This window comes from Pezoporus flaviventris, unplaced genomic scaffold, assembly GCF_033815535.1.
Source record: "Pezoporus flaviventris isolate CSIRO_AGI_PZ_B2104156 unplaced genomic scaffold, CSIRO_AGI_Pfla_v1 ptg000005l, whole genome shotgun sequence".
NCBI lineage: Eukaryota > Metazoa > Chordata > Aves > Psittaciformes > Psittacidae > Pezoporus > Pezoporus flaviventris.
Genome location: NW_026892553.1, coordinates 4638724 through 4651690, shown reverse-complemented (window position 1 = coordinate 4651690; position 12967 = coordinate 4638724). Strand labels below are relative to the sequence as shown.

The window sequence follows — 12967 nt, the reverse complement described above, 5'->3', positions numbered from 1 at the left end:
TGGGAGTGCCATGGAGATGTCTTCGCTGCAGAGTGGCTGGCTAGGGCCTAAACCACCCAGATAGATATGTTGTTTGGTGTCTCAGCTCCATCAAAGATTTAATTGTAACAACACAGAACTCCTGTGCTCCTCTTGCTGCTTTGCTGAGGCCGGGGAGCAGCTGCTTGGCTGCCCACGCTGCTGCTTGCATGACTCAAAATGCTGCTACAAACAAACTCCATTGGGTTGCCATCTGCTGGCATTGCCTCTAAGTGCTTCCTACTGGGAGAGGTGAAGAGGACACCTACCAAAGAGGATCAAAAAAGCCTCAAGGTAAAGCACCCGGTAACTTCAAGTATTTTACAAGTCCTTCAACCAATTGTCTATGCTGGCTTAGCAGACCTTACATTAAAGGGGAGAAAGCTGCGTTGTCACATAGGGAGCCTGTTCCTAGTCTGTTCTAATTTGGAATGGTTTCTTACTATCATCACCCAATGGGCCACATGAAACAAAGCAATAATTAGCTTCTGCAAAGCCTTCATTTGGTCTGACTTGAATCAAGTCACATTACAGCTAATGTTTCAGTGCAATATTGACTGAGCTAAAATGCCATCTCTGACGCTTGTTTTCCCTAGAAGTAGTTCAAATGATAAGCTAGTTTAATTTTATGCAAGGGCAATTCTGCTTTTGATCTTTTAAGGCAAAACCCAGAGTATGTTTGTCTTCCTTTTCCACTTTAGGGGTGGGAAATCCCAATGTGCAAACTGAAAGATGTGTATAGATCTACCTGTACCATTGCCAAGAAGCATTGGTCCAGACCTCACTGACCATTCAAAATTGAGGGAAGCTTGTGGAGATGGAGTTTGCTTTGTTGTTAGGCTCTTGGACGAGTGTGCTTAATCTGTTGTGGTGGGACAGGGAGATCACTCACAAATTACCATCATGGGCAAAGCAGATGCTATTTAGGGAAATTTAATTTACTGTCAATCAAATCAGAATAGGATAATGGAAAATAAACCAAAATCTTGAAACTCCTTCCTCCCACCCCTTTCTTCTCCGTGGACTCAACTTCACTCCTGATTTCTCTCTGCACCTCCTTCCTGAGTGGTGGAGGGGGATGGGGAATGGGGGTTGCGCTCAGTTCATCACATCTTGTCTCTGCTGCTCCTTTGTTTTTACACTCTTCCCCTGCTCCAGTATGGGGTCTCTCCTATGGGAGACAGTCCTCCAGGAACTTCTCCAATGTGTATCCTTCCCACAGGCTGCAGTTCTTCATAAGCTGCTTTGGTGTGGGCCCCTTCTATGTGTCCACAGGTTCTGCCAGGAGCCTTCTCCAGCATGGGCTTCCCATGGGGTCACAGCCTCCTTTGGGCATCCTTGTGCTCTGCCATGGGGTCTGCCCTGGGCTGCAGGGGGATATCTGCCTCACCATGGACCAGCCTGGGCTGCAGGGGCACAGTCTACCTCACCATGGTCTTCATGCCAAAAGGCATGAAGGTTAGAAAGGGAGGTGACTAATTTCTTGCCATAGAAATTTGTAGAAAAGATGGGCTACTGTTACTGCAAGTCCTTCCTGGAGATTTCTTGACCCACAGCTGCAGCAGTGCTGCAACTAAAGCGTAGTGACCGCTCGTCATTTCCTTGTGTCTTTCCTCTCAACTTTTAGAAACCCAGGAGCACTGTCATGAGCAGCAGTCACTCTAAACCGAGCAGCCCCTGGCCAGGGATCACTATTTCCACTCTGCTTCTCAGTTTTGCCACAGGGTGGCATCGTTGTTGTCCGACAGACAGACACGGCCAGAGGAAGACGCACAGCTCGAATAAGGTCCTTGCAGTGTGATTGCTGGCCAGCACATGAGCTCGTTTGGGCGCTCTGCAGGTCTGTACCGCTTTGCAAGGCACAGCGGAGATGCTCTTTGTGCACGGAACTGGTGCATCATCTATGCCTCCCAAATACCTCCTGTCACATCTGCCAACCTCCCAGGGAGCCAGCGTGTGCTGGTGTTACTGCCCCTATGGGAGTGGTGTGTGGGATGTGGATTGTGATTAGCACTGCAGGAAGTACAGCTAGACCTCTCTCTGCAGGTCTGCCTTTCACACATCAATGGAAGAAGCAAGGAAGGAGGCCTACAATGGTGGGGGGGAAGAGTGCCTAAAGAAAAGAGTAAGATCTCTGCTACAACCAGCCTGGAGATGAGTGGGCTTCTGTGGGCTGAAAGTGAAACAATCTGTGCCTTTCACAGTTCACTTTCAGGGTTATGTCTACAGACTCAGCCCACAAACTGGAGGTTTGGGCCAGCAGTGCTGAGGGCTGGCTCATTGCAGGGTGACCATAATGAAACAAGTCATGACCATCCCCAGGAGATATGCAAAGGCGATTCATACTGTGGTGTGGGCACTGAATTAATCTTGAGTAAGAGGTATTTGAGCAGAATGCTGTGTGCTTTCTGGGTTAATAAATGTAAAGATGAAACTGCAAATATTTCTTGGGTTGCCTAGTGAGCGGAATCACCTAATCCAACAAGCAGTTTGGATTCCTAATTGGAAACAGAATAAAACTAGCTTGGAGCAGCAAAGCACTTCATGGGTACAAAGAGCAAACAATGGCCTGTTAGTATTTATGGCTGTACCCTGTTTCTGTAGTCGGGCTGCAGTCAGCTGGCCTGCCTTTCTCTGGAGGTTAGAATAAAGCAGGAGAAGGACAAAAGTAGTGGCAATTGTGGTAATACATTACTATCTTGTGGTATAAAGGTGGGATAGTGACATTCTGCTGGGACTTAATGTGCACTCAGCACTGGGGCTGAAGCCACTGCTGCAGGAGGACCCTCCCCTTTGTAGTTATCTGATGCTGGTGGAGGAGTGGAATGTGGTTATAGCCCACAGGGCCCTTGGTAAAGCCAGACTACTACTGATACCCTTTTCTTGCAGCTTACTGGGATTGAACCTGATTTTGGTTTCGCACTAGGACAGCATTTCATCAGTTGGTTTCCTGACTTGAGCCGCTTGTCCCCAGGCATCCCACGTACAGACCATCCTCAGTGGAAATGTGCTTTATCTGATGCCTGATCTCCTACTATTCTTGTTAATATTTTGTGGTTATGTAGCTGCTAGTGGCTAGCACTTACGAGAGCTCATTGAATCAGAAGTGTAGTTGACAGCACCTTCAGATGACACCAGGAGTTTCTTCTTGTGCTTGATCTAACTTTTGGATGCTAGCCCTCATGTTCTGGTATGATTCTGATTCTCCTATTCAATTATACTGTGTTTCACAAGTTTTCCAGGCTGGGAATTTCCTCTAATGAGGAAGAAACAATCTGTGAGCAATGTGTAGTAACTTTTTATCTTGGGAGGGTTTCCTAATGAACAGAACCTGCACAATCTGAAGATTAAATAGCATCAAAAGCATCACTGTGGAGTTTCTGGTGTCAGCTTCTAGCCCAGTAGCTTCCATATCATCTGGTACTTCTCTGGGATGTTGAACAATGACCTAGGTTTCAGCAAACTGCAGATGTTCGACAGGAAAAAAGGGTATAACTTTTTTTCCTAAAGAGGTGAGTATCAAAGCACTGATAGTCACTGGATGAGATGCTTTCCTCCACTGAGTCTGTTAAGGACATTAATGGAGCAGAAGGATGCCTCTTGATGATCACACTGTAGACAAGGAGAAGAACTCCTGCCTGAAGCCATCTCTCACTTGTCAGTACAACTCTGCATGGAGGGAACAGGGGAAGAGCTGCAGAAATTCAGATCAGAGTTCCAGTACTTAAAATAGAGCTATTAGAAGGTGAGTGTCTTGCAGTGTTTCCCTACTGTAACCTTAGAGGTAAAACATGTAGCTCTGTGTAGGTTCTCAGGAGGTATCCAAAATCCCTGGGGATACATCAGTAGCTGCTAGGGACAGGGCTTTGCATGTCAGCATGTGTTTGGAACCTGCTTACTTCCCATGCTCACTGTGCTCAAGGTTGCCCTATACTAGAAACAAGCAGGCTATTGCTGGCTGCTGCATGCAAGACCCAGCTTTTCAAAGCCTGGTAGTAATTCTGGGAGAAGAAGAATTAGATTTGGTTTGGTTTAGCTTGCAGTGTGGGCTCTGGTTGCTGGAGAAAGGGGGCTGAAGGTGAGTGCTGACCTGGTATGTTATAATGGGTTTTATTGTTCTTCCATTCTGCCTGACTGCAATGAGTCTGCGTCTTTCTGGAGTGAGTGTCTGCAGCTCTCTAAATGAGGAATCTCAGTTCATTGATTTTTAAACAATGGTCTTTCCTGTATTCTAGTTTGTACAAGACTTTGAGTAGATAAGTTTGTCTTTTAATGTAGCCAAGTGAGTTTTTTATTGCTGTATCAACCTTTAAATTTCAATGCAGATTGAAATGATTATCAATAGTTTATTATAGGTAAATGGTATGGAGAACAGAAGCAAATAGCTAAGCAGTATCTGCAGCCATTAAAATTCACCATTTATACTTGTTCTCTGTGAATATTTAGGATAAACCAGATAGGGAACATCCCCTGAAAGCAAAAACCCACCAGCACAAAAGCACTGTCCCCACTCCACTCTCATCATTCCTGGAGAGCGTAAAAACCTTTGTGCTGCCTCTATCTCTGGGCTGTTTCTGCTGGTAGAAGGTGAACAAGCTGAATGACAATTACGTAGCTGACAGCTCAAAGCTTCTACACAACAGCTGAGCTCAGCCAGAATGTGCACTGTAAATACTGATTACTCATCTCCTGCCAAGAGTCAGGTTTCCTTAGAGCCTTACAGCCACCCTGGGAGCCTTCCAGCACCCGTGCTCTCTGCCACATGCCAGATGTGTTGGCACAGACACAGACTGGACCAGAGCGTGAGCCTTCCACCAGTGAGGGGTCTGTGCTCCAAAGATGGTGTGAGGCTGAACCTAGACTAGCCGTGGGCAATGTGTTGGGTGCAGGGACCTGCCAGATGCTTGCAACATTGAAGTTTAAAGTGAGGCTGAGGTGGGCTATAAGAGCTCCAGGTTGGTTTAATTTGCCCCCTTGTGGTCTCTAGTCTTTGTCCTATGTTATACTGAATATCAGAGCTTGAAATCTCTTAATGTCTCCTCAGGCCACTGGAGGCAACATTTGTCTTCTATTTAAAATGCTAGTTCTATAGGTCACATACATTCGCTATTTGATAATGAGAAGGTATTTGCTTAGGATGCTTATATGGCTAATCTTGTAGGCTTTTGGGCTTGGTCTGGGATGGCACGGACTGAGTATACTGAGTGGAAATCTCTTACGGAAAACAAGTTCTGGAATGGTCTGTTGTTGTTTCTAAGTTTATAAGCTGGGCTGTTTGGGTATCTTTTATACATGCTCCCCAGTGTCACCTGACTTCACTGTCACTGCCTTCAGAGTGACAGAGAGGATCTGTATTTGAAAGGAAATATCTTGCATTTCCAACTTGCATGTGACGTGATCCGCTTTGATGGGATTTTCTTTTCTATCACTTAATATTCCATCAGAAAAGCCCTTCAAACCAATGATGGATTCAGCAGGCACTTTGAGAGGCTGGCAATGATTGTAAGTCAGTTAGAATTACTGTATAAAATGAAAATATCAAGGTGGTTAGGTTCTTGATCATAAGTCTCCTAACTACTATGATGCAGCCCATGGACAACCTCAGAGAAAGGAGACATCTGGATTTCGTGTGGTTCCATTTGCTGTGACCTTTGCTGGGGCTTGCAGACAATACATCATATCATTTGGTCAGCAAAAATGTACTGACAACCTCTGTGAGGTTCCACATGTCCCCCAGCGCACAGGCAATGCATGTGGCAGATGTTTCCATGGCTTTCTGCAAGCCTTGCAAATTGATGCCACTGAAGTGCCAACAGAATTTGGCTTGTGGAGCTCACTGGGTCTGGCAGGATTTACCCAAGAAATCATGGGCTGGGAATGTCTCATTTTCTGCTATCAGGGAATTTGCTTTCAGCTGGGAAAGATTTATTCATTCTGGTGATTTACTTGTAGGAGGGAGCCAGCAGAAATCCAGTGCAAGAGGTATTTTCTTTTGAGTGACTTGTGCATTTTAATACTTATTTTGTGTCTGGGTGTGTTGGGAATGTCCTGAGTGTGTTCCTCAAGTTTATTAGGACAGGAAATTGCCTTTTCACTTGCAGCTTGCTTTCTGCTGGTCCCTTGGAGGATGGAAAGGTCTCTTTCTCCCAGATCTCAGCAGAAGCTTATCTGAAGCTAAAGTTATTTGCTGAGATTGAGGGTGTGTGCCCAGGGTGTGGGACTGCAGCACAAATGCACTGACTCATCGCAGCCTCTGGGGTCTGGAGGAGTGGCAGGTCTGACCCCAGAGGTACCAGTGCTGTTGGAACACAGGTGAGGGCCCCATGTGGGCCCTAGCTGCTGGAGGTGGCCTTGGAGCCTAGCTTCTGCCTCCTCCCTCTCCTCTTTCCCTAGACTGACATCTTTGTCCCCCCTGCTCCCTGCGGTTTCCAGTGATTCAGGTTGTAGAAGGATCTAACCCTCTGACTTCAAAGTCTGAACTGCCTCTGCAGGTGGTTACAAGGCTTAGAGTGGGGAAACTATGCTATGGAAGTATTTGTCCATCCTTCTCTCCCCATGGCTGAGCTGACTTTGGCTCACTAGCATTGGTATTTAAAAGGCTTTCATGTGTGTGGTCTCTGTAAAAATAAATCTCCAAAGGAAACAAATGTTATGTGGTGAAAGTCAGCCAAGTTCCCGTTGCTTATTAGCTCATAGTATTATGTGGGAGAGACTTAACTCTATAGTCTGATATGGTATCTGTTTTGAAGATTCAGATTCAAAGCCTGTTGTTCTATAGGGTCAAGACCGAGCCATTGGCATTTTGGGCTCTCATTTTGAGAGCCTCCACACATTTGTCAGAGCCCTGAAATAGTAATTTGTCATTTCAGAAGGTTTTGGTGTGTAAGCTCACAGCAAAGCAAAGCCTTGGAAGGAGTGACCAGGGATGACACTTCCAAAGCAGTCCAGAAGAACAGAGGTTAAAATAAGAAATGTAATTAAACATCTGCATCTAAGTAGACTGACTTGAAAATGTTGATCCAAGACTTCCTTCAAAAGCTCTAATCACTTGATGTGGATTTTTCCAGGATCCTCATCTGTGGTGCAGCCAGACCTCAGCTACTTCCCACCCTAACTTACATCCTGATCAGAGAACATGTTCTGCTATCAGATATGCAGTCTTTTATACAAGTCAGGATGATGTGTGACAAGGCAACTGGACACTGACATAGAGTACTTCAGACTACAACTCCTGATGATGATAGAAACTGGAGTTTCTAGGTGTACGTGAAGAAGTTAGAACAAAGCAGTTGCAAACCCCCTTTCACCTGCAGTCTGTCCCTTTCCAAAGTATCACAGTTGCTCAGCAATGACAATAAACATGTCCTTATACAGATTTAGTTACACAGGCAATAGTCTACATGTTTCCTGGAGGAAAGATGATTCACCTGATTTAAAACAGATAATTTAATCTGAAGAGCTAAATTTGTCTTTCCTTTTTAGCTGGATGAATTCACTGATGAGAAGAATTATTGTCCTTCCAATTCTCAGTCACTCATGCTGCCTGAAATGGTTTTAGGTTATGGTGTCTCAGAGGGTGAGTTTCTTCTGATGTAAGTTCTGACTGACCTTAATGCCTTAAGGCCAGTGAAGAAGCTCGTGTCTGACCAACAGAACTGAAGTCGGGAGCAGGCCCTACATTCATCAAGAAAAAGCTGTACATTTTGGTGCATTATTGCATAGCCAATGTTTGTAGACTGAGCTGATCCTGTTCCCATTTGAAGAATGGGGTGTGATTCCACTCAGAACATGTGAAATCAACCTGGCTCTGGGGTTCTTCGCCTCTGATGATGCTCTAGCTGTTTCATGGCAGGGTTAAAGGAGAACTGTACTGAAGGTGATTTGAGTACCTTTTAGGAACAACTTGAGGTTTTTCTCCAGATGAAGGTTACCATCATTGGCTGTAGAAACCTTATCTTTCAGTCAGGGATGAATACCAGGTGTCTTGCTGGAGTAATTCTGCTTTTTAAAGGAAGTACACATGCTCCAGAAAAGCTTCTGGCAGTGTCCTGAGCAGACATGTCTATATAGCCATGCTTTATTTTCTCACCAGGATATGCAAAGAAGTCAAGAACCATCCGTTATGCTATTGGAGACCCTTTGCTGTCCTCAGAACTCTCCATGCATGTCAAATTTGGGAGGTGAACATGTTGTACAATTCCACTGACTGCATGGGTTTTCATCCTCCTGCCAGGTTATCCTGGGTAGTATCTTTAGACATAATCCCGTACAGTCTGCCTCTTTTCTATCAAAGCTCTGTGCACCACTGAAGACTGATTTTGGTTTTCTCTATTCTTGCTGTTACTGTACTTAGCACATGATTTGTATTTTGGCACATTTTAAAAGTCTAAAATTTGTATTTACAGCAGTAATGTGGTATAGAGAAGAATTGTTAATCCTGGACAGATTAAGCATGTAGTGATGAATGGCTGGGAATTATCTGATTTGAAATGGGATTTTATGGGAAAGAGAAGGCTCAAAGTTCCAGAGACCTACTGGCATATGCTCTAAAGAGCTCAGACCCTTCTCTTCCCTGGGGTCTTCTCAAGTGCTAATTCCTGAGGAAGGAGAGCAGATTTGGAGGGTCCTCTGTAGTGGTCCCACTAAACACATAAGGAAGCAGTCAACAGCTTTACTGAGGGGTGCACAGGAGCCTTTGACTAAAAGTATGGTTTCAGAGAATAAGAAACTTAACAAATGTCCTGTGTTGGCTGGCAAATAAAGATGAGCTGTTAGTGGGTTTTTGTCAGTGTTGCCTGGACTATCATGTACAGGGCAGACAAAGCTGGAATAGATGCTAACTAAATGTGATACTTCTGGGATGTGCCAAAATGACAACATCTGATGTTTCCATTCAAAATGGGCACAGTGTTGTTAGGAAAGATTTCTTTCTACACATGAGAAGACCCTCCCATTTCCAAATCCTGGTCTTCTCTGAAAGCACCGAGTGGGGTTAGTGGTGCTGTTCTCCAAGCTGCAGGGTAGAAATCTCCATCCAGAAAGATTTTGTTTTCAAAGTGAAAGCGCCCGGTACAATTTTGTGTCAGCTGTGTTGTCCTGCAGTGGACCTGGAAAATAAACTCTTAGTTTGGCACAGGAGCCAGGCTGAATCTGTTGGGTTAAGCTTGTGTTGAATGACTCTGTCCTGAGCCCCTTGGGGTTTGAATGAACTGGGATTCAGAGCTCTGGCTTTGGCTTGTGTCCAGTGTTAACGGAGAAAAGTTATTCAGGGGCACTTCATGCAGAACCATGAAGTGAATTCTCCCTTTCTGCTAGCCAGTGTAAACACGGTTGCTGTGTAAAACCAGGACAGGAGCAGGAGTATGCCCAGCTTCACTGGTCAGCTTTGCTCGTAGTTGCTTTCCTAATGCACAGAACTCTAGTGCCAGCATTGCAGCACACTGCAGGGTTGTAGCCATGAAATCCCAGTACTGGTAATCCTATAATGCTGGTGCATTGGTCCAATTACCCCTTTATTTTAGTGGGGCCAGATCAATTCTTAGTGAAACTAGAGCCAGGGGGAAATTTGCATCCTTCAGAACTGCACCCCAAATCCTGCCCCTTTAAACTGTTTACCCTGTTATGTTCACATCAGTTAACACACCCAGAGCTGACATGAACACACCCTTTTTTTCCTCAAATACAGAGAATACAACAACCAGAAAACTGGTAATGAGAGTAAAAACCACTGAGGCAAAGTTACTGCGGAGGGATGGAACAAGGCACTAGGACCTAGGAGGCGTCTCATCCACCCTGGCAGGAATTTCTTGCTTGGAGCTCAGACAACAAAGGCAGAGTGAGCCTGGTGTTCTTTCTCTCAGCATCTCCACCCTGCGCGCTGAAACCCGGTGAGTAGAGCTTTTTTAGGTGACTTGCATGCGGGAAAGTAACTGATGTCAGCTAGAATGGGGGAATCTGCCTGTTAGTACCTTACAGTAGCTGCAGTTCATTTTAAAACCGAACCTCTGCATCCTCTGATTCATTCCCGAAGTTGCTTGGATGTTTCATTGTTCAGGGCATGACACCGGGCTGAATCTGCCCCGACTGCAGTCATGGGGGGAATGTTCCCAACTTGTGATTTCTGTGCAGATCCCCTCATTGTCATCTTGTGCTTTACTGCAGACTGGGGACAAGGATTTTTCTTGCACAGGTCACACTGACATTGTAAAAATACAGGGAAGAAGCTTCGTTCTGCCAAATGTAAGGGTGGAGAAGAGATAGCAACAGCTTTTCCTAGATTTATACCTCACTGCCAAGTGCTGTTTTAAACCCCCTTTCTACCCTGTATTAACATGCAAGCAACATACGTGAGCTGCATGTTCCTGGCTGTGCTGGGGGAGTGGAAGGGTCTTTCTGTTGCAGGGTTGGGGGTTCCTCCTCCTTTTGTGTTGGGGTTTGGTGCAGGAGGAAGGTTGTTCATGAGCATAAACTGGGGACTGCACAGACATTCCTGCTTGGTGGGTGTCAGCTCAAGTCTCAGCTTTTCTGTGCTGGGGCTTGGAGCCCCCCGTGCTCAGAACAATGAAAGGTGAGGAGCAGGGGCGGTGTATCCCTTGAGCAGTGGCACTTCCAGCAATTAAAGCACTTAAGGCTGGAAGGGGGGTGGAAACAGCCCCTTTATTTTCTCCTCCTCATTAAACGGGAGCAGAAATGCAATTCAGAGGAGTCTCAGGCTGAAAGGAGCTTACCAAAGCTTCATTTCAATGACAGATTTTTCTTTCCAGTCATTTCTTAGAGATGTAGGCTGGTCCTGGGAATTGATTGATGGGCTAGGAGGGGGCTGCGGATAGGGGGAAGGGTGGGCTGGATCTCATTGCTTACCCTTATTGAACAGGCTGTCACAAAGAAACTGCTTATTCCCCTGTGACCATTCTTTCATAAATGCCAGTTTATTCTAATGTTAAACATTCAGATGCTCTGGTTCCTTCCGTGATTCGACAGATTGAAGGGCTGACTTACTGGGATCTCCTTGTTTTCTGTTGCCAAAGGAAACCTCACAGGGCTCAGAGGTTTAATTCATTGCCAACTGGTGTTTGGTCGAGGTTTTTTGGGGCTGAGCTGTGTTTGCCATGTATCCCTCTGGCCCCAGGTCCTCATTTACTGCACTTTGAAAACTCCCAGGTGCAGGAGCACACAGCTCTCTAGGAACGTGCTCCCTGCCCCCAGGAGCTGGATGCCTTTCAGAATGTGAGGACCCCTCCTACGCTCAGTCTCCAGAATCAATACCTCAGTCAGGGGAGGGGGAGCTTCCCGAATGCATCTGTCCTGCTCCAGGCACAGCTCTTTGCCTTAGTGTTGTTTTTCTCTCTGGATCGTGGCTCTGCTTGGCTCTAACCTGTCCCTTCGCACTCCTCTCCCCATCTTCTTCCTGCTCAGCTTCAGATCTTTAGGGTTCACCAAACTATGGAACTTGATTTTGGACACTTTGACGAACGAGACAAGGCGTCCAGAAACATGCGAGGCTCACGTATGAACGGGCTGCCCAGCCCCACTCACAGTGCTCACTGTAGCTTCTACAGAACCAGGACCTTACAGGCACTGAGTAACGAGAAGAAAGCCAAGAAGGTGCGTTTCTATCGCAACGGGGACCGCTACTTCAAGGGGATTGTATACGCCGTGTCCTCCGACCGCTTCCGAAGTTTCGATGCTCTCCTGGCTGACCTCACCCGGTCCCTGTCCGACAACATTAACCTGCCTCAGGGAGTCCGTTACATTTACACCATCGATGGCTCGCGGAAGATCGGGAGCATGGATGAGCTGGAGGAAGGTAATTGCATCGCGGGCTGGTGCAGTGAGGAGGCGGGGTGGGAAGGGGGCTGCACCACTTGGGGCTGCTGCTAAGGTCACGTTTCCTCAGGTGCTCGGGGATTTCTGCCCCTCTGAGCTGAGTCTACCTCTTCCCCTTCCCTCTGGAGGGGGTGACAGTGCAGGGGCTGACATCTCTGGGGTGTCCCCAGCTCGGGTGCAGACACAGGGGTGTGTCTGACTCCTGGTTAGATACGGCTGTGTCCATAGCTCGGGGCTTTCTGAGGGTGTCCCCGTGTCTCTCTGGGCTGGGGAGGGATGTGTGTCCCAGATGGCTCCAGGGAGAGGCTGGGGAGCGGTATGGGTTTCTCACTGGGGTGGATGGGTATGAATGAAAAAGCAAAGGGTGCTGGGGGATTCATGTAGCGTGTGTGTAATGAGGGTGGGAAGGATTTATGCACTTTGTGCATGGGGGTGTTTTGAGGGGCTTGTGCACTCTGTATGTGTGTGTTGGGGTGTGGTCAGGGCTGTGCAGGGACTTAAGTATGTGTAGTGGGGTGTTGGGGTGCATGCAGTGTGTGTATGGTGGATGTGTGGAAGGTGGGGCGTGAATTATTTTACAGTGTGTGGGGTGTGCTGCAATGTGTTTAGGGGGAGTTAATGAAAGGTGTATGTATGCAGAAGGGTGTTTTGGGTGGGTTGCACTTGGTAAAATTTGGGGGTTTATACATATGTGGAGGGAGGTGTAAGAAGGGTTAATTGCAGAGGAGGTGTTGGGATTCCTTATTCCTTGAGGGGGTTCATGAGGGTGTTGGGTTGGGTTTGTGCACAGGGAGTGTGTGGAGGTGTGCTGGCTGTGTGTGTGTAAGGAGGTGTTCTGCCTGTGTGTGTAAGGGGGTGTGCTGGGCTGTGTGTGTAAGGGGGTGTGCTGCTGTGTGTAAGGGGGTGTGCTGGGCTGTGTGTGTGTAAGGGGGTGTGCTGGGCTGTGTGTGTGTAAGGGGGTGTGCTGGCTGTGTGTGTAAGGAGGTGTTCTGGCTGTGTGTGTAACGGGGTGTGCTGGGCTGTGTGTGTAAGGGGGTGTGCTGGCTGTGTGTGTGTAAGGGGGTGTGCTGGCTGTGTGTGTAACGGGGTGTGCTGGCTGTGTGTGTGTAACGGGGTGTGCTGG

General features: G+C 46.9%; 1 protein-coding gene across 4 annotated transcripts in view; it reads left to right on the top strand.

Annotated features, from left to right (window-relative positions):
- Positions 1-12967, top strand: part of DCX (doublecortin) — a 112716-nt gene that overhangs the window by 33016 nt on the left and 66733 nt on the right. The window contains exons 2-3 of one of the 4 annotated variants that reach the window (XM_061445736.1): positions 9704-9905; positions 11434-11824. In XM_061445736.1, coding sequence (XP_061301720.1) covers positions 11461-11824 — 364 coding nt within the window. In that variant the 5' untranslated portion in view covers positions 9704-9905; positions 11434-11460. Of the gene's footprint in view, positions 1-9677; positions 9906-11433; positions 11825-12967 lie in introns of those variants that run through there. The other 3 variants (XM_061445737.1, XM_061445738.1, XM_061445739.1) reach the window with 3 other exon arrangements.